General features: G+C 41.8%; 1 protein-coding gene across 1 annotated transcript in view; it reads left to right on the top strand.

Annotated features, from left to right (window-relative positions):
* The window catches only part of LOC144499631 (protocadherin Fat 3-like), a 696,014-nt gene that overhangs the window by 617,590 nt on the left and 56,110 nt on the right, over nucleotides 1-22,314 (top strand). The window contains exons 16-19 of the mRNA XM_078221804.1: nucleotides 6,284-6,673; nucleotides 7,654-7,868; nucleotides 11,037-11,174; nucleotides 14,364-14,507. Coding sequence (XP_078077930.1) covers nucleotides 6,284-6,673; nucleotides 7,654-7,868; nucleotides 11,037-11,174; nucleotides 14,364-14,507 — 887 coding nt within the window. The remainder of the gene's footprint in view (nucleotides 1-6,283; nucleotides 6,674-7,653; nucleotides 7,869-11,036; nucleotides 11,175-14,363; nucleotides 14,508-22,314) is intronic.

Genomic DNA, 22,314 nt, shown 5'->3' with positions numbered 1-22,314 from the left:
AGCAGCCGCAGGTGAATATAGGATGAGCCGATTCCCACCACGAACGCGTCCCGAATAAGATCGTTGGTGTATTGAGTAGCCGACACCTCCTTGCAGTTGCAGGCTCTGGCTAGCTGTTGAAGTTCGCGCAGGTACTGTCCTGTCATTTCGCCGGGCTGCCGCCGTCGAGAGGCTAATAGGTGACGAGCATGAATTTCGTTCGGCTGTTTATGGTACAGCTTCTTAAGTAATTCGATGGCCTCTTTGTACTCTTGGGAATCACGGATTGTTGCATACACAGTGTCGCTCACCCTTGCGTGGAGGACCCGCAATCTGTCGGCGTCGGTCTGGACTGCTGTCGAGGCGTCGATGTAATCCTGGAAACACTTCAACCAATGGTCGAAAGTATTCGACGCTCCCGCAGCACGCGGATCCAAGGTTAGCCGATCGGGTTTCAGCATCTGCTCCATTTTTCTTCGAACAAAATTTTCGGTATTTTGTTGTGAATAAAATTGATGCGCGATTGATTCACACGGGAGGCTAGGACGTACCCGGGAATAAAGGCTTTTATTCACAACAAGAATAGAGCATACTGCTTAACAATACTATCCCAGACTAAGGGCCACTAGGAAGTAGCAGTGACCTTTATACTCCTATAAGAAGGCGGAGCCAAACTGAACGTACCACAGAACAATGCTAACAGGTGGAACACCCCAACCCTAACCCCAACAGTAACAGTAACAAGAGTAACATATGTACAAGTACCCATAGTGGTAACCATCTGTGGTTCACCACACTCTCATGCTGCAGGGCAAGGGCTACTGCGACACCCTATCTGAGAACAAGTAGTTCTCCACATGCAGTGTCACTCCTTGTCAATTTTTCATAATTCCTCCAACTACCAAGTACTTCTACAAGCTCAAACAGAGTCAGTAGAAATGAATCAGCAACTAACCCACACGTTATTGGTGATCCCTTTAAATAGCAATGGTGGGGAAATTCTTCCTACTTCTGAACAAAGGTTCAGCAATGCGTCTTTAAGAGAGGGTGTTAGCTGGAACAACAAGATCAAAATTGGTGGCATTAATGCCAAATCAATGTTCCATGCTAACTGACATCATGGTCTGCCTAATCTACATGCTTCCTATGCATGTTTCAATTCCCGCACTAATGCACACGACAAGGTGGAACCAAAACAGTGCCCATAACACCAAAAATATGGATGCGATAGCACACAATTTTGTTACCACCATGTTCATGTATCACAGACAACATAATGGATGAATAAGCACCAGATATTTTTTCATTTTAATTAGGATAAGTAAGCAATGCATCAAATTCCACGCTATTCAAGGGCATTGATTATAATAGTCATGCAGTGATATTAATTGGTTGTATTTTGAGAATCATGTGAATTTTTTTTTGAGGGAGATTTGAGATGACGTAAAGGCTCAAAGGTGCAAATCTTATTTTGGAAGCAGAATCAGGTGTTCAATGGTCTGTGTCACTGCTTGCTGCTCGGAGAGTTGTCCGCCTACTACTCCAGAGGCATGTTGCCCTGAGGTGGTCAGCTGTTATTGGTATCTGTCAGTAGCTTAATGAAATTTGTTTGGCAAACTAAATGGAGAAAAATGTGAATTAATTTAGACGAACAATGTTACAATGAAAACTTGGCAATTGGAGATCATGAAAGGGCTATTTTATTGCAGCAGCTTGGAGGCTAGAAGTTGTCATTTGGTAATGCAGGATTCTTAATGATTTGACCAGGCAAAGGAACATCCTGCTGTGCTACCAACTGCTTTGTTACGTTAGAATTTACTAAAATTAATTTTAAATGGCATTAAAACTAAATTACAATTATTGAGCTAAAAGTTACTTAACCTTATTGTAAAAAATTAACTTAACTTATGCCACCGACCTATATTATACCATGAATGTAGATATAAGCAGGTTGAATACTTTTAACATTTGTTTCTGTGTTCAAAAAATTCTTCTTCAAGTCCTTGACCTTAATAGAAAAGTATTTTTGTACCTTGATTATGAGTAGTGCTCTCTGAGGCTGTATTAAAGAAATTTTGATTAAGTGATGATTGTAGCAGTCTCTGAACTGTTTTACAATGCAATCATTTAACCTCAGGTTATTTCAGAATATGAAAAGAAGTAGAAAGTGGCTGCAATTACTGATCTCTCCTGTTACATTCTAATGTGTTGAACATGAGAGATAAATTGTTGCAGGAGAGGTCAATAATTATCACCACTTTGCCTCCATCTTTTCATATTCTATGAAACTTTAAATTGGAAAGGGATTACATTTGTTGGTTTGAAGTGGAAAAAATTGTGCACAATTTTGTTTTGGTAAGAATGAAGTCAGTTAATCAGAAACTCATTGTAGTCCAGTTTTTCAGTGATAAAGCTATATTCACACATTGAAAATTTGGAACCTTATACACATCTTAATTTGGTTTTATTCTAAATTTAATGTCATTTTAACTTTCAAAGTGAATATTATTGACACACGGCCTGAAAATGTATATAAAACCGCCACAATAATTTTCTATTTGTTGAATTCTATCAAGATAAAACTCTCAGGCAGAATCAACCTTCAGTATTATTAAGGTACAGAATTTGTATGCATAATTTATCATCTAAATATATATTAATCATTTGCCTAATAACTAAGTGCCTTTTAATTGAATGAAAATATCGTTGATCATGACATAATTTTTAGAGTTGAAATAGAGCTATGATTAACCCCCTGCCAAGACCTTACAGCATTTAACACATGTAAGCAGCATCTGTGGACCAAAATATCATAACAGCTGTGAGGTAACTCTTTCTCCCATGTAGTTTCTCTCTGGTACTTTGACCCATGGAAAGTGTAGCTGACACTATTTATTCCTATCTTCTTGTATACGCTTAGAGTTAATAGGAGGAAAGATCTCTGTGCAATCTGATTTTGATAATGTAAACCTCAATTTCACTGGCCCCAGACACTAAAACTGGAAACATTATCTGTGCAGCTGAGAGGTAAAGCAGACCTAACAAAATTATCTGCACATTTGAAATGGTACAAAATATCAGGTCAACAAAGCAATTGGAATCCATCGACCCCATGTTTAATTTAACTCAACTGCATTGTGACAATACTGTATACAGCATTCTAATATATAGTGAAGTAAGACTGAGGAAATATCTTTGTGTTGCACAAAATGAATCCATTATCTTGAAAACACAATAATATTGTATTGCAGAAGGGTTTGTACACTATAGTGCAAGGTTAAACTGAATTCAATTTTCTTTGCAGAATTAATTTAAGTGATCTACAGACGGAACACAAGAATGGCCATCATAATTTTTGGCCAATTTTCCACGTTGTTCAGTGTTACTTTAAAAAGCTATTTATAAACTGCAAGTAAACTCTTTTAGTCTATAAACTGGCAACCCTGTCTAATATGTCTTTGTGATGAGAACAAAAGAAAATCAGGCGATTACACACACCTATAATACTTTTGAACGGTCTAATGAATCACTTAATTAGCTTAATTGATGCAAAATTTAGCTTCCCTGTGACAAGTATTTTGGTGAGGTAACTAGGTGACAAGGTCATAAAGCTCATTTCACAGACTGAGCAATGACTTTGTAGTGGGTTACATAGTAGACAAACGGAAGGATAATGGGGGCAATTTTCCCAAATAAAAATGCTAAGTATCGAATTCACATAAAAACTGGAATAAATCCTGCTGTTATCTTCAGTAGCAGTTTCAAAATGAATCTCCCACACTCTGTACATCACAGAGAGCTCTAGCATGAATCATGCTAAAAATCTGTGGGTGGGGCCTATTTCCACTGAAGAGGCTCACAGCACTGAGCAGACTACTGTGCATGTGTCGATCTGTCAGAGCGGAGATCGGCGCATGCGCAGTAGCCCCGCACTGCTGGCCTCCCAATCACTGGCGAGCTCAATCACTGGCCAGCCCCGTGACCCTGCATCACTAGCTATGTGACCCCTCCCCCTCCCCAGACTGATCGTCAGCCCCCGATCGTCCTGCCCAGGATGTCCCCCGGCATTGGCACTTTGTCCCTTGAGCAGTGCCAGGGAGCCAGGCTGGCACTGCCAAGCTGGCAATAGCCAAGGGGCACCCCGGCACCCGATTCTCTGGGGGGCCTAGATGGCTCCCCTTCACTCTAGCGGTGATGGGCCGCCAGCTCCATGTTAGTGGACAACTATTGTAAAGGGCGGAGAGGCTAGCAAGCCCGGAGATTTCAGTCCTGGGCCTGCTAATTGCGTGCAAATTATGTTATTGTGTTAATTTTTGTCATGGAGCTGTCAGCGTCGTAAATCCAACGGCCGGAGATTCGCGAAGCCTGTGGCGCCCAGCTACACTGCCTCTGCTTGAGAATCGTCCCCAATTTGTTTTGTTGATATGCCACCTTCACCCATCCACACTGCTCCAACTCCCCCCACCCACCCCACTCCCATCCCCGCACCCACACAAGGCACAGATCCAAGATGCCAAGGGTGGATTGGGTGCCCCTCCGTTGAGGAACTGGGTGGAGGTATTGAGTCCTCGGTGGATCCTACCATCTGGATCTTGCCAGAATCTGAAGAGGGATTTGTTATTTTTTTTAGGTAACACTGAGGAGTTTGGAGGTATCTACTGCTAAACTAGTATTTAACTTATTAAATATTAATGATTTACATAAAATGTCATGCCATTGGCACATATAATTATACAGAATGCAAATTTTAATTTTTGTTTATACCCCACTCATTCTCTCAGAACAAGATCACAGTGGTTTGCTGCTCAGACCTAAAGAAAACACATAGCTTATTTCACACTTGCATGGAAACATCAACACTGATGCAAAAGATTTGTGTACATTAATAATGGCTTAGTTGAGGAGGCACCAGCTACCAATAATGAAGGACTACTACTTGTAAATGTTGATATGTTGATGGCAGCTACAGGTTGAGAGTCCAGTATGGTAACTATCCTTCCTGGGATATCAAAATTTGCAGAACATTCTGAGTCTGGTTTCAAATTGAGATATTAAAACATGTGACCTATGTTGAGCAATTGCTTCCAGTGTGTAATAGTATGGACAAATGGTTGCCAACATTGTAATCTGCTATTGAGCATCAGTAACACAGACAGAATGGAGGCTTTGGCTGAGGATACTGTAGCACTAAACTCCAAGAAGCAGTCATTGAGTAGGTTTAACTTGCTTTAAGCAGCCATGAGGGAGGGATTCCAAGAAAACAATGGCCAATGAAATTCATTGACAACTCATGTACATTGATGGCTTTTATTTTTTATGCAGAATAGAAGTGAGAGTTGTCAAACAGCAAATTTAACAGAATGTTTTCCAAAATAAGTTTTTATAGTAACTAACAATATATTAACTAAGTATATCTAAAGTTTAAAGTTTATTTTATTAGTGTCACAAGAAAGCTTACATTAACACTGAAAAACTAATTGAAGTTAATTATCAACAATTGGGGAGCTCACAAAGTATCAACTAATGAGACTCTTGTGTAACATGAATTTCCATCCTAATCTCCTCCATGTTCCGTGGTTATTGTTGCTCCTAATCCAAGTTCATGGCAGCACATCTTCATGGCAGGGCATGGAAAATGTACTGGCTCCTGTTGAGTGTCTGAAAGGACTTACTCTCTGCTTCTGCCGATGCGTACAAATAGTATGCAGGAAATTTTCCTTGTACTAATCTCTTCTGCCACTGCTGTGTTTATGCTTTGAAATTCTGCTCTCCCTTCAGCTGATTGACACTACCTTTGGTCAATTGAGCTTTCATGAGCAAAGTGCCTTTTTTAAAAACATACTTTTCCTGTTTTCTTGCACTCATTACTGAATAGGAATCACTAATCAATGTTAATTTCCAAACAAAGCTGTTGAGTTTGAGGAATAATGTTTCACATTGCCTATTTAAGTTTTAGTTCTGCGGTCTCCTGTGAACATAAATGTATTAATGATATGGTTTATCCTCCTCGATTTTATTCTTTGGCTGAAACAGGTGCACATAATTGGCTAAATAATTCATATTATTCAGAATTATTAAACCAGAAAGGTTTATGTAATTCATGTTTCAAAATAGCTTTTTGCATATTAAAGTAATAAATATGAAATAGAAATTGTGCAATATTCTAATGCACGTACTAACTTTAATTAATAATCATTGTTATGAAAATCTGAGCTACCAATGTTTGTGTTTACTGACATGGTGTAAAATTTGTCTTTGAAATACAATTACAGGTTTTAAAAACAAGTCTTTATTTTGTTAACAGGTCCAAACAGCAATGTAGAATACACACTTGTTGAAACTGCTGAAGGATTTTTTTCCATTGATAAGTATTCTGGAATCATCAGTCTGGAAAAAGCACTGGATAGGGAGCAGCAGGCATTGTACAATCTCACTGTCAAAGCCACAGATCAAGGAGTATCGTGGAAACTCTCAGCTTTTACCACAATTACTATCATTGTGTTGGACATCAATGATAATCCACCAGTATTTGAGAGACGAGATTATCTTGCCACAATTGCTGAAAATGTAGCCTTGGGAACTGAGATTTTAGTTCTGTATGCTGCCAGCAAGGATATTGGTGCAAATGCTGAAATTACTTACCATATTAGATCTGGTAATGAACATGGAAAATTCAAAATTGACCCCGAAAAAGGTAAAAATCTTTATTCAAACCAATTCCGTTTACAGGTGAAAGTAGATTGTAACAAGTGGTTCGAAGTTTACAGCAGCCAATTTTGATGAGATATTAAGCATGAGAGAACAATTAATTCTCCAAACATTTGAAAACTGCAGGCATTCTGAATAAATATACTGATGTCTCAATGACAGGTACATTTATTGCAATGTGCTAAATTATGTCACGTATCAAAAGCAACTCAAGTATTAATATTTCTACTGCAATATTTGGTCTCCTCGAAACTCCAGAAGCACTTCTTACATTTGTGATGGTATGTTAAACTACTACCCAGGTTTTGGACTGGAAGCTTTGTATGAATAAGCTCAGATCGAGGAAACAATTAAGAACATGAAAGACCATTTGGGCCAACAAATTGTGTTTTAAATTAACTCCAACTTTGAATTTTCAGTATAATGCTCATAGCTCCTCTTTCCCTACAAACATATCCAGTTGTTTCTGGAACCCACAGATAGTATTGTGTCATTGTGTGAAATCATTCCACCTGAATTTTCTATTTATTCCTAATTTAAATTGTGTCAATTAGCCTTTGAACACTTGTCAGTGCAAACAGAGGAATGGATTCATTGAGACAACATTCTTGGCATAGAGCCTCACTTGTTGGTAATGTGAATCAGGAAATCAGTTTCAGAGATCATAATGTTCACAATTTTCTAGTTGAGTGAGGAGCCATACCAGAATTGTGGACACATGGGGGATGAAACTGATCTTTGGAAAGAGCAGAAATGATCAATAATGATTCTGCAGACCCTTTTACACCCACTCAATTTTCCGTTCCATTGACTTCAATTGAATTTACTGAGAGTTTTGTTCCAGTGAGAATTACTAAGGTTGCCACCTTGGTTACAATATGATGTTACCGGCTTGAAATTAATATTTGTTGTCTTTGGATTAGATTTGCTTGACATTTTTTTAAAAAATTTTTTCTTTAAAAACAGGTATTATTTCTGTAATTGATAATCTTGATTATGAGACTTGTAAAGGTTACTACCTGACAGTTGAAGCTGGAGATGGAGGCTCTCCTTCGCTGAGTGCAGTTACTACCGTAAATGTCAATATAACTGATGTAAATGATAATGCACCAGAATTCAGCAGAGAGATATACAACGCCGTTATCAGTGAAGATGCACAAGTTGGAGATTCAGTAGTTATGGTATGTCCTTTCATTAATGCTTTTTCTACACTGCAATTCAACTCTATGGTGAAGAAAAGTTCTTGAGTAATGTATTGATTTGCAGTTACAAAATTGATGGGTAACATATAATATTGCAAAGGTACTTGACACACTGGAAAGGGGGATACTGTTAAAGAGGGTGCAATTACAAAGAAAATGCTAAATTGCGTTCATGAAATGTGGCTTTGAGCTTTCATTCCTTCCTGAGTAGTCAGGCATAATGCAGATGGCGGGATGAGGATTTGGGAGAGAATCCATCTCTCCTAATTTCCACCCTTTGGAAGCAGCCATGATAAATTCCAACAGAGCAACCTCCTGCCTACCACATGCGCACACACTCACTCACATGCGCACACACGCATGCGCACGCACACATACCTGCAAAAGTTCCCTTCACGAATGACATGATGGTTGCAGCGAAGTCCAGCCATGTTCCTTTGGAAATGTTTGGAACTGACACCTTCACAGACAGCAAGACAGCTTTTAAATCCAGTCTTGGATATTAAACCACCTTCTGTTTGTTTAGTCCTGGTGCCAATTCCCATGCATTGCTGGAATATTCAACAAACCATGAATAATTACATACAACTCTTCTGGACAAGCTGTCATTCATAACTTTGTGGATCTGGGTGTAACACAATGCTTCAAAAAGACATCATCCCACTTCTTCTAAACAAGGATATCTTGATCCATGTGATTAATCTGGTCCAAGCCAAACTCCATTCCAGTGTTGGTTCAAGCTACTAAGTTTTAAATTTTCTTCTCTACATTCCTGAATATTTTCAACAGTGTTCACCCACTCTCACCCACAAAAATGATCAACCCCTTCCCCAACCCCCCACAATGATGACTCTCCTGACATCAACCAGACAGGAGCTGAAGATTCCAGAAGATGAATCGGGAGTGGAGATGTATGAAGGGTGAGCGCTGTCTGGCAGGGAGGGGGTGAATATTAATGGGAGGTAGTTGAACATTGTCGGGTGGGTGTGGGAAACATTGCCAAATGGTGGGGGACAGGAGCATTTCCGAGAGGTGAACATTGCTGTGGGTTCTGGAGTACTTTGACACTCCAGCTGATTTACTTAGAGTTTTGCTAATTTTAGACCTGCTGCAAAAATAACTCTCAGTGAATCCATGTTAAAAAACCAATGTGTGTATAGTGCAAAAAGCCCAAGTCTCTGTGGTTGTGGCCATCTGATCGCACTGTCATTTGGAATCACAGAGCAATCGAGGCAGGGTAAAAATGGCTATCAGAAATTTAAACTACCCATGTGTAGTGATTGTGGTGTCTGTCTCTTTAAGACAACACAGCACAAGAGGGTCACCTAGCTTGAGGAACCAATGGAAACCAGGACTAAGAGGGTGGATCCTCTCTCAGGCAGAATACATCTGGAAGTCATGTAGTAAGCATGTAAGGACTGCAACGGTTGGGGCTGCTGCTCAAGGCAGCTTAGGGCTGCAACCCTCTGTATCAAGTTTCACTTTATTAATATATGCTGCCTTGTTCCTAACAAAGTCTAGAGTGTCTTGACGATGCCTTTCAATGCCAATGCGTAATGCCATGTAAGTGCCATGGACGTGCTTACAATGGTCAAGGTTCTGAGGTGCATCAACGATGTATGTTGAGTCAGAGGTCTCTCATAGCAAATGCTCGCTGTATTATCAGACTTTGGGCTCCCTTTACGCCTAGTTGGATCAGTGCAAACAAACAATCAGAGACCACTAGAAATCAGGGCAATGCACAAAATGTGCTTACAGTTCTTTATAATGATCATTTGCTGATATTGCACCTCATATTGTGCCATAACTTCCAAGCTCCAGGGTGTCATTTTGGGGGTGTACCCAAAGATTCTGGGGAATCACAACTCCACCCTGAAACTTCACGTGTAAAATTTGCACTGCAGCCTTCCCCTTGGTAATTACTCTGCACTGGGAACCATCTGAAAATGTGATTCAAATCATAAACTTCAGATGGTTCTGACTGGGTTACATTAATAATTACCCTGAAAAAATTAGGAAAATTAAAACCTCATCTAACTTCTACGTAACCATTCCATAGACCCACACTGACCCCAGCATGGGACTCCCCTTACACCCCTGAACCCCTAGGCGACTCCCCTCACCTCCCTCTCTACACCAGAAGGGTCTCCCCCACCTCTCTCCAGACGATCCTCTCCCCCCCCCCCCCCAAGGGACTACTTCCCCCGTTGGGTACTCCCCAACCTAGGGGATTTCCTCTCTTCCAGCCTCCTCTCATCCGACAGACCTGCACTCGATGAAAGGCTTTGGGGATGTGCTGCACTGCCCAGATCTCACTTGACCTGAGTTGGAAAGTTGGGCGATTATAGGATCCAAAATAATGTAAGGTAAAGAGGATTGACAAACCAACAGTCTGGGGAAGTTCAGTCCCAATTGTATCCTTCAAACCAACTATCAACTCTATGACTGCAGCACTTTGAGCTCCCTCCCAACTCCAGCTCTGTAACCTCCACTTACCTATTTATCTTAGCCCTCCTACCTTGGAAGCACTGTGACCTAAAGTATTGTTTGTAATTTCAAAGTGGTACTACGTAGTCTATGATGATTTCCTGGGGACAAATAACATTGCAGGCTGCTACCAATGCAATCCATAAGGGTTCATTCAGTTACATCAATGAGGAAACCCACACAGATAGTAGACAGTGCACTTCGAAGCATTGCTACACAACAATTTTTTATCCCGATATGCTGTAGCGACTATCTTTCTCACATGCCTTTTAAACATGCCTTTGGTCACTTCTCCCAACCGTTTGGTATGTGTTTCACCATCTCCCTCAGCCATATTTTTACCTCTTGAAATATTTTACTAAGAGGCATTATATGAGTAGAAGTCAAGTTGTTATTAATATATCAGTGTATAAGGTAATTGACAGCAAATGCTTCCAGCTGTAATATGTTTCGATGCTGCCAGACCTGTTGAGTTTTTCCAGTACTTTCCGTTCCTATTACAGACCTCCAGCGGTATTTTGCTTTCATAATATATTTTGGTTTAATTGCTTTCTTTGAGTATAAAGTTTATGATTGTTTCATTTCTGAAGTTTGACCAGCATAGAAGTGCTTTTTTTTAAATGACATTTCTTGGTATTAACTGAGAATTTGTTTGTTTAGGTTCTGGCAGAAGATTGTGATAGTGAAACGAATGCACAGATACAGTTCTCCATTGTGAACGGTGACCCGGACAAGTACTTCAATATTAGTCCAATCACTGGCTTGATCAAAGTCAAAGAGCGACTTGACAGAGAAAAAGTAAGAAAAGATTGATCAAAGGACCTTTCTTTGAACATTCTGTTAAAACATTTCCAAACTGAACCCTTCTGGTGTCTCTCGAGATAATCATACTATGTGATTTGGTACTGATCCTTACGTAGATATACATTTCAACATCTACTTTTGTGTTCTTTCTCTAAAGTTAGCTGGAATTAATTTCTGAATTGGCCACTGCATCCCTGGGCTATATAGAGGGAAATTACTAGCATTATTCATGCTCCTGATTGCTGCAATGTGCTATTTTATGGAGTTGACTGTCCTGATGAGAAACATAATGTGGAGATGCCGGCGTTGGACTGGGGTAAACACAGTAAGAAGTCTAGCAACACCAAGTTAAAGTCCAACAGGTTTATTTGGTAGCAAAAGCCACTAGCTTTTGGAACAGGCTGTTCCTTCGTCAGAGAACTCCCACCCATCTGACGAAGGAACAGCCTGTTCTGAAAGCTAGTGGCTTTTGCTACCAAATAAACCTGTTGGACTTTAACCTGGTGGTAAACATAAACAAACCATATATTGGGCATGCTGAGGTTCCCTACAGGATGTATAACCGTAGGTAATTGGGGCGGATCTGAGAGAAATGAAATCGCAGTGCAAACAAAACTACATCAAATCTGTATTTCAAAATAACATAAATCTCCCATTTAGCAGAAAGACAATGAAAGGGCTTTACTTATTCATAGAGGAATGTGAATGCCATTACCAAATGCCATTACATTAAGTTATTTGTATGATCTGATCTATCAATTTTGTCCTGATGTTCCCGAATGCTAGTTGTTTCATTAATTAATTTTATGTGGGTAATTTTATTCTAATGTTGAAACAGCAAAATTATGTTTTGAGTATTATTTTAAACCTGAATGAAACCCAGTTTGTTTATCTCATGTGAACTAACATTCAGGCACTTTTGCCTAGAATTTGGTGCAGCACCTAGTGAGGCCAATGGTAGGACCATGGTGAGCCAGTCTGCTGAACTCAGCATGCAGTTCAGCAATCACAGGTTGCCGGTGGGGGAAGGGGGGGGGGGGGTAGTGCGGTTGTGGCCAGCAACTGCCACAGTTTTAATGTTAAGCTGGGTGGAGCATATCTGCACCTTACCAGTTGACTAAATGACAATTCTAACAGGAAACGTGTATCTATTGCTGCTCAGCCTATTAGTTTTAGTACAGCGAGAAAGAAATATCAGTTTGGTCTTAATTAGTCCATGAAGAAACCAAAGATATGTTGTGTAACTGGCAATAAGAGTGGTGGAAAAGGAAGCAATTCTCCTCTTTGGAGCAGACTTCCAGAGAGTTGGCACTTCTGATCGTTGATCCATATCCACTTTAGCTCCTACTCATTTCCCTGGGTCAGAGTTGATTAAGTACTCACTATGGGTTCCCAGCAGGACTGCTGACAGCAAGAAGCAGCAGCATGTCCCAATGCGAGGAGGAAATAAAACTCCAGTGATCGCACAGTGGGAATGCTGCTGCAACAACAGAACATCTAAAAAAAAGTACAGATATGGCCCAATTTGTTGAAACCGAGACCATGGCCTTCAGTAGATAAATTACTGGAAATGGACCTCTACGTGACCCTGTCCCTTCAAGCTATCCTTTTGGGGCTCATTGTTGACTTCTTCATGGCAGCCACAAGAAGCAGCACTGACACAGGTGGAACAGAAATTCATGGCCCCTCCTTCCCTCATCACCATTTGCATGCCACAGAAATGATTGGAACAAGCAGCTACCTAAAAGTGAGGAGGAGGAAGAAAGACAAGGTTCTGAAGGATTCGCCATCACCATTTCTGATGGAGTTTGATTACAGAGGATAAACACTACCCAAATATTGGTTGACTGCACTGTTTTCTCTTGATCAGAAAGTCATCGGGATCAAGCCCTGTACAAGGACTTGACTGTATGATTGAGGTTGATACTCCGCAATACACTATCTTGGAGCGCAAAATTATCAGTGGTGCATCATTCTAATGAATACCAAATTAGATTCTATTTGCCTATTTTAATAGAATTTAAAGATCACATAATCACAGAACTGTTGCAGTGTGGAATGAGGATATTGAGCCTGTTGTGTCTGTGACACTGAAGCATTTATCTAGTGCCACTCACCCGCCTTCTCCCCGTAGCCCTGCACATTTTTCCTTTTCAGAGAATAATCCAGCTACCCTTGAGAAGGTCTTCATCAGACCTGCCTTGACCACACTCTCGGGCATTACAGTCCAGGTCCTACACTCTCTGGGTGAAAAAGATTTTCCTCATGTCACCATTCTCCAGCCTTGCCACACAGCCTGTGGGCATCTTGATGTCCCGCTGAAAGGGGCGTTGGCCAAAAATTGGGATTCCCGACAGGCACCAAGGTAATCGGGATTCACCCAACCCATTCTGCCGTCCCCAATCTGGTTCCCTCTCATAGCGGGTGGCAACCCGATTAATATGCAAACCTGTTAATTGTAGTACAATTAGTAGCCCATGCACCGGGTCCCCGCCATGCATCTGGCCCCACCAGCAGGAACTGTACCAGTCAGACTTTGGTGCAGGTAATCAGCAGTGTGGGCATGGCATGTTGAACCCTGAGGATCCAGGGGAGCACCACCAACCCCTCAGCAAAGAGAGGTATCCTCCCCCACCAGTCAAATATCAGGTCACCCTCCCACACCATGCAGGCTTGAGGGTGACTTGACCATCCCTCCTCAGGCCCCACACCCAGACCCCTCCTCAGTCCCCCTTCACCCTCAGAACACCACTCAGGCTCCATGCAGGCTGCCCTTTTTCAGAAATCCCACTCAGTCCCCCTACCTCCTCAGGCCCACACTCAGGTCCACCTCCATGCCACGCACCTTGGTAGTACCAATGATGCATTGCCCCTGGTACCCTGGCACTGATGCCCTTGCCTGGCACCTTGAGCCCTGCTGCTAGGCTGCAGAGAAAGGGTTCCTCAAGGGAAGGATCACAGAGCAGCCTAAAGTCACCGTACCAGGGTGATCTTCAGGCCTACCGGGGCTAGAAAGGGCAGTCCACACATGAAACTCCCATTCCGAGGAGAGTGGCAAGGTCAACCCTTGCCCCAACACCCCCACCAAGTATTATAGGATAACTTATTTCTGTAGAATATTCTTGCATGCTTTGACTAGACTTTGTGAATTATCCCATAATGATTATTTAATTATTCCAACAGGTATCTGGATATTCATTAACTGTACAAGCCAAAGACAGTGGAAAGCCTTCCATGTCATCGACAGTTATTGTGAATATCGATGTCTCAGATATTAATGATAATCCTCCCGATTTCATCCCAGCTAATTATTCAGCTGTCATTCAGGTAAATATCTAAAATGGCTCCAATTTATCTTTCTTTAATCTTATTTCCATTAATAAATTGGTGCAATGTTCAAGTTATAATGCGTATTATATTTATGTCATTCTACATTTTCAGCTCCCTTCAGATTTCCTGAATCAGAATAATGATTTGCTGCAAGAATTCGACTTCTAAATTTATTAGGAAATATTCTAAGATCTGTTCAATTTCAGTTGATTCTAAAGCCCGTTGCTTGGGAGTCCGCTTCTCTGGTGGGTTTAACTACTGATGTTATCACTACTGAAAACTTACGTAGGAAATGTAAATTGTTGGGAAATTATTGGAAAGGATTCTTCGAGACAGGATTTACTCCCACTTGGAAGTAAGTGGGACGTATTAACGAGAGGCAACATGGTTTTTGAAGGGGAAGTTGTGTCTCACTAACTTAATTAGGTTTTTCGAGGAAGTAATGAAGATGATTGATGAGGGTAGGGCATTGGATGTTGTCTACATGGACTTCAGTAAGGCCTTTGACAAGGTCCCTCATGGCAGACTGGTACAGAAGGTGAAGTCGCACAGGATCAGAGGTGAGCTGGCAAGATGAATACAGAACTGGCTCGATCATAGAAGACAGAGGGTAGCAGTGAAAGGCTGTGTTTCTGAATGGAGGACTGTGACTCGTGGCGTTCCTCAGGGATCAGTGCTGGGACCTTTGTTATTTGTAACAGATATAAATGATTTGAAGGAAAATGTAATTGGCTTGATTACTAAGTTTGCTGACGACACAAGGATTGGTGTAATTGCGGATAGCAATCAGGACCATTAGAGGATACAGCAGGATGTAGATCGGTTGGAGACTTGGGTGGAGAGATGGCAGATAGAGCTTAATCTGGACAAATTCAAGGTAATACGTTGTGGAAGGTCTAATACAGATGGGAAATATAAAGTAAAAATGGCAGAACGCTAAAGAATATTGATAGGCAGTGGGATCTGGGTGTACAGGTACATAGGGTCACTGAAAATGACAACACAGGTGGAGAAGGTAGTCAAGAAGGCAAACAGCATTGAGTTTAAATATTGGCAAGTCATGTTGCAGCTTTATAGAACCTTAGTTAGGCTGCACTTGGAATTTAGTGTTCAATTTTGGTCGTCACACTACCTGAAGGATGTGAAAGCTTTGGAGAGGGTACAGAAAAGATTCGCCAGGATGTTGCCTGGTATGGAGGGCATTAGCTATGAGGAGAGGTTGGAGAAACTTGGTTTGTTCTCACTGGAACGACGGAGGTTGAGGGGCAACCTGATAGAAGTCTACAAGATTATGAGGGGCATGGACAGAGTGGATAGTCAGAAGCTTTTTCCCAGGATGGAAAAGTTAATTAATAGGAGACATAGGTTTAAGCTGCGAAGAGCAAGGTTTAAAGGAGATGTATGAGGCAAGTTTTTTTACACAGAGGGTGATGGGTGCCTGGAATTCGCTGCAGGGGGAGGTAGCAGAAGCAGATACGATAGTGATTTATAAGGGGGTGTCTTGACAAATACATGAATAGGATGGGAATAGAGGGATATGGTCTCCGGAAGGGTAGGGGGTTTTAGTTCAGACAAGCAGCATGGTCGGTGCAGGGTTGGAAGGCTGAAGGGCCTATTCCTGTGCTGTAATTTTCTTTGCACTTTGAAATGAGGAATTACAGGACCACAGTATTCTTTTCAGTTCCTTCCTGTTGCCAAAATCCTTCAATTGTCCACTGCCTCAAATGTCTAACTAGTCCTCCCTTAAATTATTCACCCCTTCTCTTTCACTACATCACAGGGTGTTTGTCCCACATGTTCATTCCACCCTGTAATGAATAATTGAACTTAAAACTGTCTGCAGACTTTTATCTTTGTGGTTTTGTGGCAATCGTGAGCATTTTATTGGTGTTCAGCTTTATCTTGAATCATAAGAGACCTACTACCCTCTGGAATAAAATCCCAGACTTTTCAATCTTACCGCTTAGACTTGGATACTTTGAACTAGGTTTCAATTTGATACCCTTTTCTGCATTGCTGGCAATGCCTAGATATCCTTACAATGGTACAGCACCAGAAATGTACACAATTCTCCAGGAATGCTTGCATAATACAGATTCACTTTCAAGATCGTGCCATGATCCGGTTAGTTTTTTTCTTACACTGTACATTGCACTGTTGGTTTTCAGAATCTATCAGCCAATACATATAGATTAATTTTCTGTAATGTGTTATGTTATATTCTTAGGGGCTAAATTCAATAGCTTCTGAAATGGATGTTCACCTGCATCTGTTCTTTCTGATGCTGGGGGGACAGCAGCGTTTGCTGCCTGTTAATTTGCATGATTGCTGGGTGCAGCTAGAGCTAAATGTGCTGTTGAGTGACTGCACGTTTCAACACGGTGGTCCAAGTTTGGAGCAAGGCTTGTGCCACTTGAAGCTAGCATGACCTACTTAATGTCAGCCTGTTGAAGGGAATGTACAATCTGGCTGAAATTGTTTCTGGAAGAGAGCCTGAGCAAGTAGAAGCGTGAATAAGAGTGCAACTGGTGAGAAAGTGTGCTCCAAGTTTCTCTGATCCAACTCTGGTTACCTTGGTGGAGAGAAAGAAAGCTGTAATCTGTCAATACAGGACCAAGTGCCCCTCCAGATAAATTTTGTAAACACTTTGGGACCAGATAATCATGGAGGTCAAGGCCTAAGTACCTCGATGCTATTCAATGACCTTGCACAAGTTAGCCAAGGTCAGTGAATGTATCTGCAAATGTCATATCCCACCACTTGCACCCTCAAACACTGCTCAATGCATCATACCTCAATCATTTACCTTGCAACAATTTCTGTTAATGAGTAATTTATATCTAATACCTTCACCTGATCCCTGCAACCAGAGCTGTATAGACTCTGTACCTGGCATTAACAAGCCAGATTTTGTAGTTTTACTGTTTGTTTCCCTTCGGAAGTTGAATTATTTTACATTTGTGCACATTTTGGGCTGAATTTTACACAGAGGTGATGATCCCACCCACCTGCAAGAAAGTTAGGAATGAGCGGCAGGAAGCTGTGACTGGACTTCACAGTCTTTGGGTAATTAGTCATGGTTTCTGCCTCCATGAAGGAGGCTATCCCATTTCCAGGAGCTACCAGCCAACGGGGCCACCAGAAATGCTGGAAACTGCTGGGACTGCAGTCAAACCCCATGGAGAAGCTTTGCTGGAGGCTAGAGTTCAGAGTAAGTGGGGCAGCCTCACCAGAGCCAGTCAGGCTGCCCTGAGTTCAAGGGAAGTGGGGTGGCCCTTTCCACTGGAAGAGGGGGGTCGATCCTTCACAGGCATGAGGTGCCCAAAGAGAAGGGAGCCCCTCCCCCACTTGAGCCAGCATTGAGCTGCAGTGACAACAAAAACAGAAACATGCTGGAAAATCTCAGCACGTTGGCTTTACTCTGTCTCCAGAGATACTGTCAGATCTGTTGAGATTTTCCAGCATTTTTCTGCTTTTGTTTCAGATTCCAGCATCCGCAGTATTTTGCGTTTATCTTGTTGGCTACATAAATTTAGATTTTAACAAGATTCCTCAGAAATCTTCCTCTACTGAATCTATGCTGACTGTCTCTCACCATTCAATCATTTATCTAAATGGTTCATTGTCCCCCTTGCTGAAGAAGATTTCATGTCTCATTCCGTCCCAGCTCTGCAAAGTAATCTGTATTTCATTACATAGCTTAACCTATACTATCATTGAACAAAGTCCACATCAAAACAAAAACATTCTAGATATACTCTGCAAGTCAGGCAGCATCTGTTGTCATTAGACTCTTCATTGGTATTGTTTCTTTTGCTGCTTCAGTGTATGCATTAGTCAGCAACTAATGGACAGTTCTAGGCCATTGTGATGGCCTTTTGTCAGATCTGGACAAAGTTAGAAATGTAACAGGTTTTAAGCAAGTGAAAGGGGAAGTGTGGAAAAAGTGCAAAAGTGGAAGCCAGTGATAGGGTGCAAGACAGGAAGGAGTTAGTGATAAAAACGTTGGTGATGAAGAATCAAAAGGGAACAGTAATGGGACAAGCAAAGAAACAAATGTGTACCTAGAGGAGATGTGACTGACAGAATGATGTCCATTCTTATATTTGGTGTTTTTCTGATTCCGTTCCTGATTCGGAGGAAGAGTCATGTTCAACTCGAATCGTTAACTCTGTTTCTCTGTCCACAGATGCTGAATGTTTTCAGCATTTCCTATTTTTATTTCAGTTATTCAGCATCAGCATTATTTTGCTTTGATTTCTAAGGTGGCTAACTTTCCCCCATTTGACATTAATTTCCCCCACACCTGAAACATGTTTTTATATTTATTTTCTCTATGTAGTCATATCCTTATATTCCATGCCTACCTGCTCTATCAGTGTCTGTACTGGAACTACTAACTACCAATTCTTGCTTTGTACAGGAGCATATAATTCATGTAACTTTTCTATTTTCACCATTTTTGATTTATCTTCTGCCCAGAATTTGTTGTCATTTTCTCTGCATCATGTCTTATTTGCCATGAAAATGGATATGTCTAAATCAGATAAGACCATCTTATCTGTTGAGCATGCAGAACCTCAGAATGTATTCCAATATTGTGGGAAGGTGAAACTCTTATTTTTATATCATTTTTCTCGCCACACACTGATCTGTCTAATTTTTCCTCCCTAACTAGTCCAGCATGTGGTATTATATCTGGATTGTTTGTAGACCCTTAATCTGTGGTGGGCTCACTACACAGCAATATGGATGGCTGTATTCCAGGATTAAACAGATACAGACTTTGTACAGCTAGAGGAAAGTTCTGTGGTTGTCTGTTTCTTTCCAAAGAGGGCTCAGAACTGGCCCAGCCTGAGGTCAACTACCATATTCCATTAGAATGTTACACGTAGGGTCTTTTGCTACAGCAGATCTTGGTTGCTTTTGATAGTTCAATCTTCAGAGCAGAGCTTCTATTTTTGTTTCTTCGAGAGAGCAGCAGGTTTAGTAGAAGTTGCTGTTAGCATGCTTCTTTTGTGATGTTCTTATTCTAATTCTGAATTCAGCCCCAATACTGTAGAAATAAAACAGCAAATTCTGAACAAGCTCCAAACTCTTGTTCCAATACTGAAATGCAATAAATAAGGAACATATGAAGGAATGAATGCAGGGAAACTCCAACCATTAGATAAAATGTGCTAATGATTATTAATATTCAGCCTGGTGCCAGATACTCCAACGAGAAATTTAGGAGGTGATTCTCCCATCCAGCTGCGCTGATTTTGTTTTGGCGCAGCAGGCTGGGAGATTCAAGCGGCGGCTGGTTCGCGGGCTCCCCTCTGGACACCCGCAAACCAGTACTGCATAATTTATTCAGCTCTGTGCCAGAAATCGGCACGGAGCTGAATAAATTATGCAGTGCCTAATTTGCATGTAATTTCAATACGATTAACAGGCCTGGGACTGAAGTCTCCTAGGCCCACTAACATTTCCCCCTCCCCCACAAACCCCCCACCCCCCGCCAGGAGTGTTTCACTCCCCGCTTGCAGGGAACTGGCGGCCCGAGCCCACTGAAGTGAAAAGGGGGGGGGGCAATCGAGGCCCCCTCAAGGGTCAGGCATGGGGTTTCCCCCTGGGCATTGGCACCTTGGCAGTGTCAGTCAAGGCCCCCTGGCACTGCCCAAGGGGCAAAGTGCCAATGCTAAGGGGGTACTTTGGCACTGCCCACCAGATATAGGGCAGTGCCAAGGAGGTGGGATCTAATGAGGGTTACGGCCTGATTGTGGGGGGCAGGACCTCTGGGAGGGCGATTGGTGGGGGGTCCCGCTGCCACTCTGCTGTAGGGATTGTTGAGGGAGGAAGGCGGCCAGCGATCGGGGTTGGCCATCAGAGTGGGGTGGGAGCAGTTTGGGACTGTCAGTTGGGGGGGGGGGAGGGCGAGGCTAGCCTGGACATGTCCAGAAGGCCAGCAATCGGGGGGGTGGGGTGAGAGGGCCAGCAATGCGGGGGTCACGGGGCTGGCCAGCGAAATTGAGCTGGCCAGCAATTGGGAGGCCAGCAGTGTGGGGCTACTGTGACTTGGCGCTTGCAAATCGGCGCATGTGCAGTGGTCTGCTCAGCGCTATGCTACCGGCCTCCTCAGTGGGAATAGGCCGCGTCGACTGAATTTTAACATGATTCATGCTAGTGCACTTTGCAGTGCACAGAGAGTGGGAGATTCATTTTTAAACTCCTGTTGAAAATAGAACGTGGTTTACTCCAGTTTTCACATAAATTCAACACTTAGAATTTTTTTGAGGAGAATCGGCCCCCGATATTCAGCAAATCTACTCATTGAAGTTGTCATGCTTGGAAACGGTCTATCATTGTTCATTGTCCGAAAGCTTACCAAAAGTCTTTTCCATATACAGGAACATTGCAATGGGTTGTCTCTCTTGTAAAGGCCTCGGATATTCTCTTCTGAATGATGTAGCACGTTTTTTGTGCTGCTACCTCTTCAACTCAGTCTATGCAGTGTTGAGGAGAGTGAGTTATTGCATCTGAGCAAATGTTGGAGGGGACATGTGATAAGTCTAGAAATGTTCTTAGGCAGTTCAGCAGACTGATAGTTCAGTGACTGCTGCTGGAACCATACCTGCCTTGTGGACCATTGTGACTAACTGATTCCGAGAATCTCAGGCAATCATCCAGCATTAATGAATTGGTGAAGGTCTCAGCTATCATGGCCATCTTTTCATTGGGTACTTTGAGAAATATATGTTTCATGGGTCTTTTCTCACATGCTCATAGTTCAGCATCTGTAATCTGGACAAAGGTGATTGCACAGTTTTCTTTCTGTTATTTGCAGGGACTGTGCTCATAGATTGAAAATCCTCTAATTGTGTTTGAAAGGAAAGGTCTTCTTTTTCCAGTGAAATATCTTGTAATTTGGTGTAAGCAATGCAGAGAATATTTTAGTAACTTCACTTTCTCTTAGTCTGTCTCTGCATTATAAGCAACATTATAGGCTAGAATCTTCCAGCCGTTCATGCCCCGCTACCACTGCAGAGGATGCCACTGGTGTGAATGGCCATAATGTTTTTGCTTTGACTCTATGGATCTGATGCCATAATCATTTGGGATTTTGTTCCTCTTCAATTTTTCTGCAATAAATGTCCTCCTGCTTTTCAGCATTGTCTTAGGGTAATTTTCAGATTTTAGCTTTCAGATGCTTGATTGAGGCATTTATTTTCTGGGGTCATGTTTGAATGAAGTTCATCCTCGGTTGCTTTCTTAATCCATTTCATTCACACCTTTTGCCCACCAGACTGGGTTATTCTGATGATTTTATGTCAACCTTCTGCCCTCTGTAAACTTGAATTCATCCAAAACTCTGTTGCCCATATCCTGAGAAGTTCTATTCACACATTACCCCTATGCACCCTAACTTATATAGACTGACTATCTGGCAAAATCTCAATTTTTAAAATTCTCATCATGACCTGCTGCACATCTTCATATTTTCATCACTCTAGCATTGGTGGCCATACTTTCAGTTGCCGAGGCTCTAAACTCTGGGATTCTCTCACTAAATCTCTTTGATTCTCCTTAAGCTCGCCATAAAACCTACCTCTTTGATTAAACTTTTTGGTCACCTCTCTTAACATTTTGTGTGACTTGGTATCAAAATAAGTTGGGTAACACCCATGTAAGGTGTTTTGGGGTGACTTTACTACACCAAAGGCAGAATGTAAATGCAGGTGGTTTGTGTTCTTAGTCAGATGGTGGGCTAGCACAGCAGGCCTGATAACATTAGCACTGTTCACTGGCATTGTTCCTTTTG

This window comes from Mustelus asterias, chromosome 10 (assembly GCF_964213995.1).
Source record: "Mustelus asterias chromosome 10, sMusAst1.hap1.1, whole genome shotgun sequence".
In the NCBI taxonomy this organism is placed as follows: Eukaryota; Metazoa; Chordata; class Chondrichthyes; order Carcharhiniformes; family Triakidae; genus Mustelus; species Mustelus asterias.
This window is presented reverse-complemented; position numbering and strand designations above follow the sequence as displayed.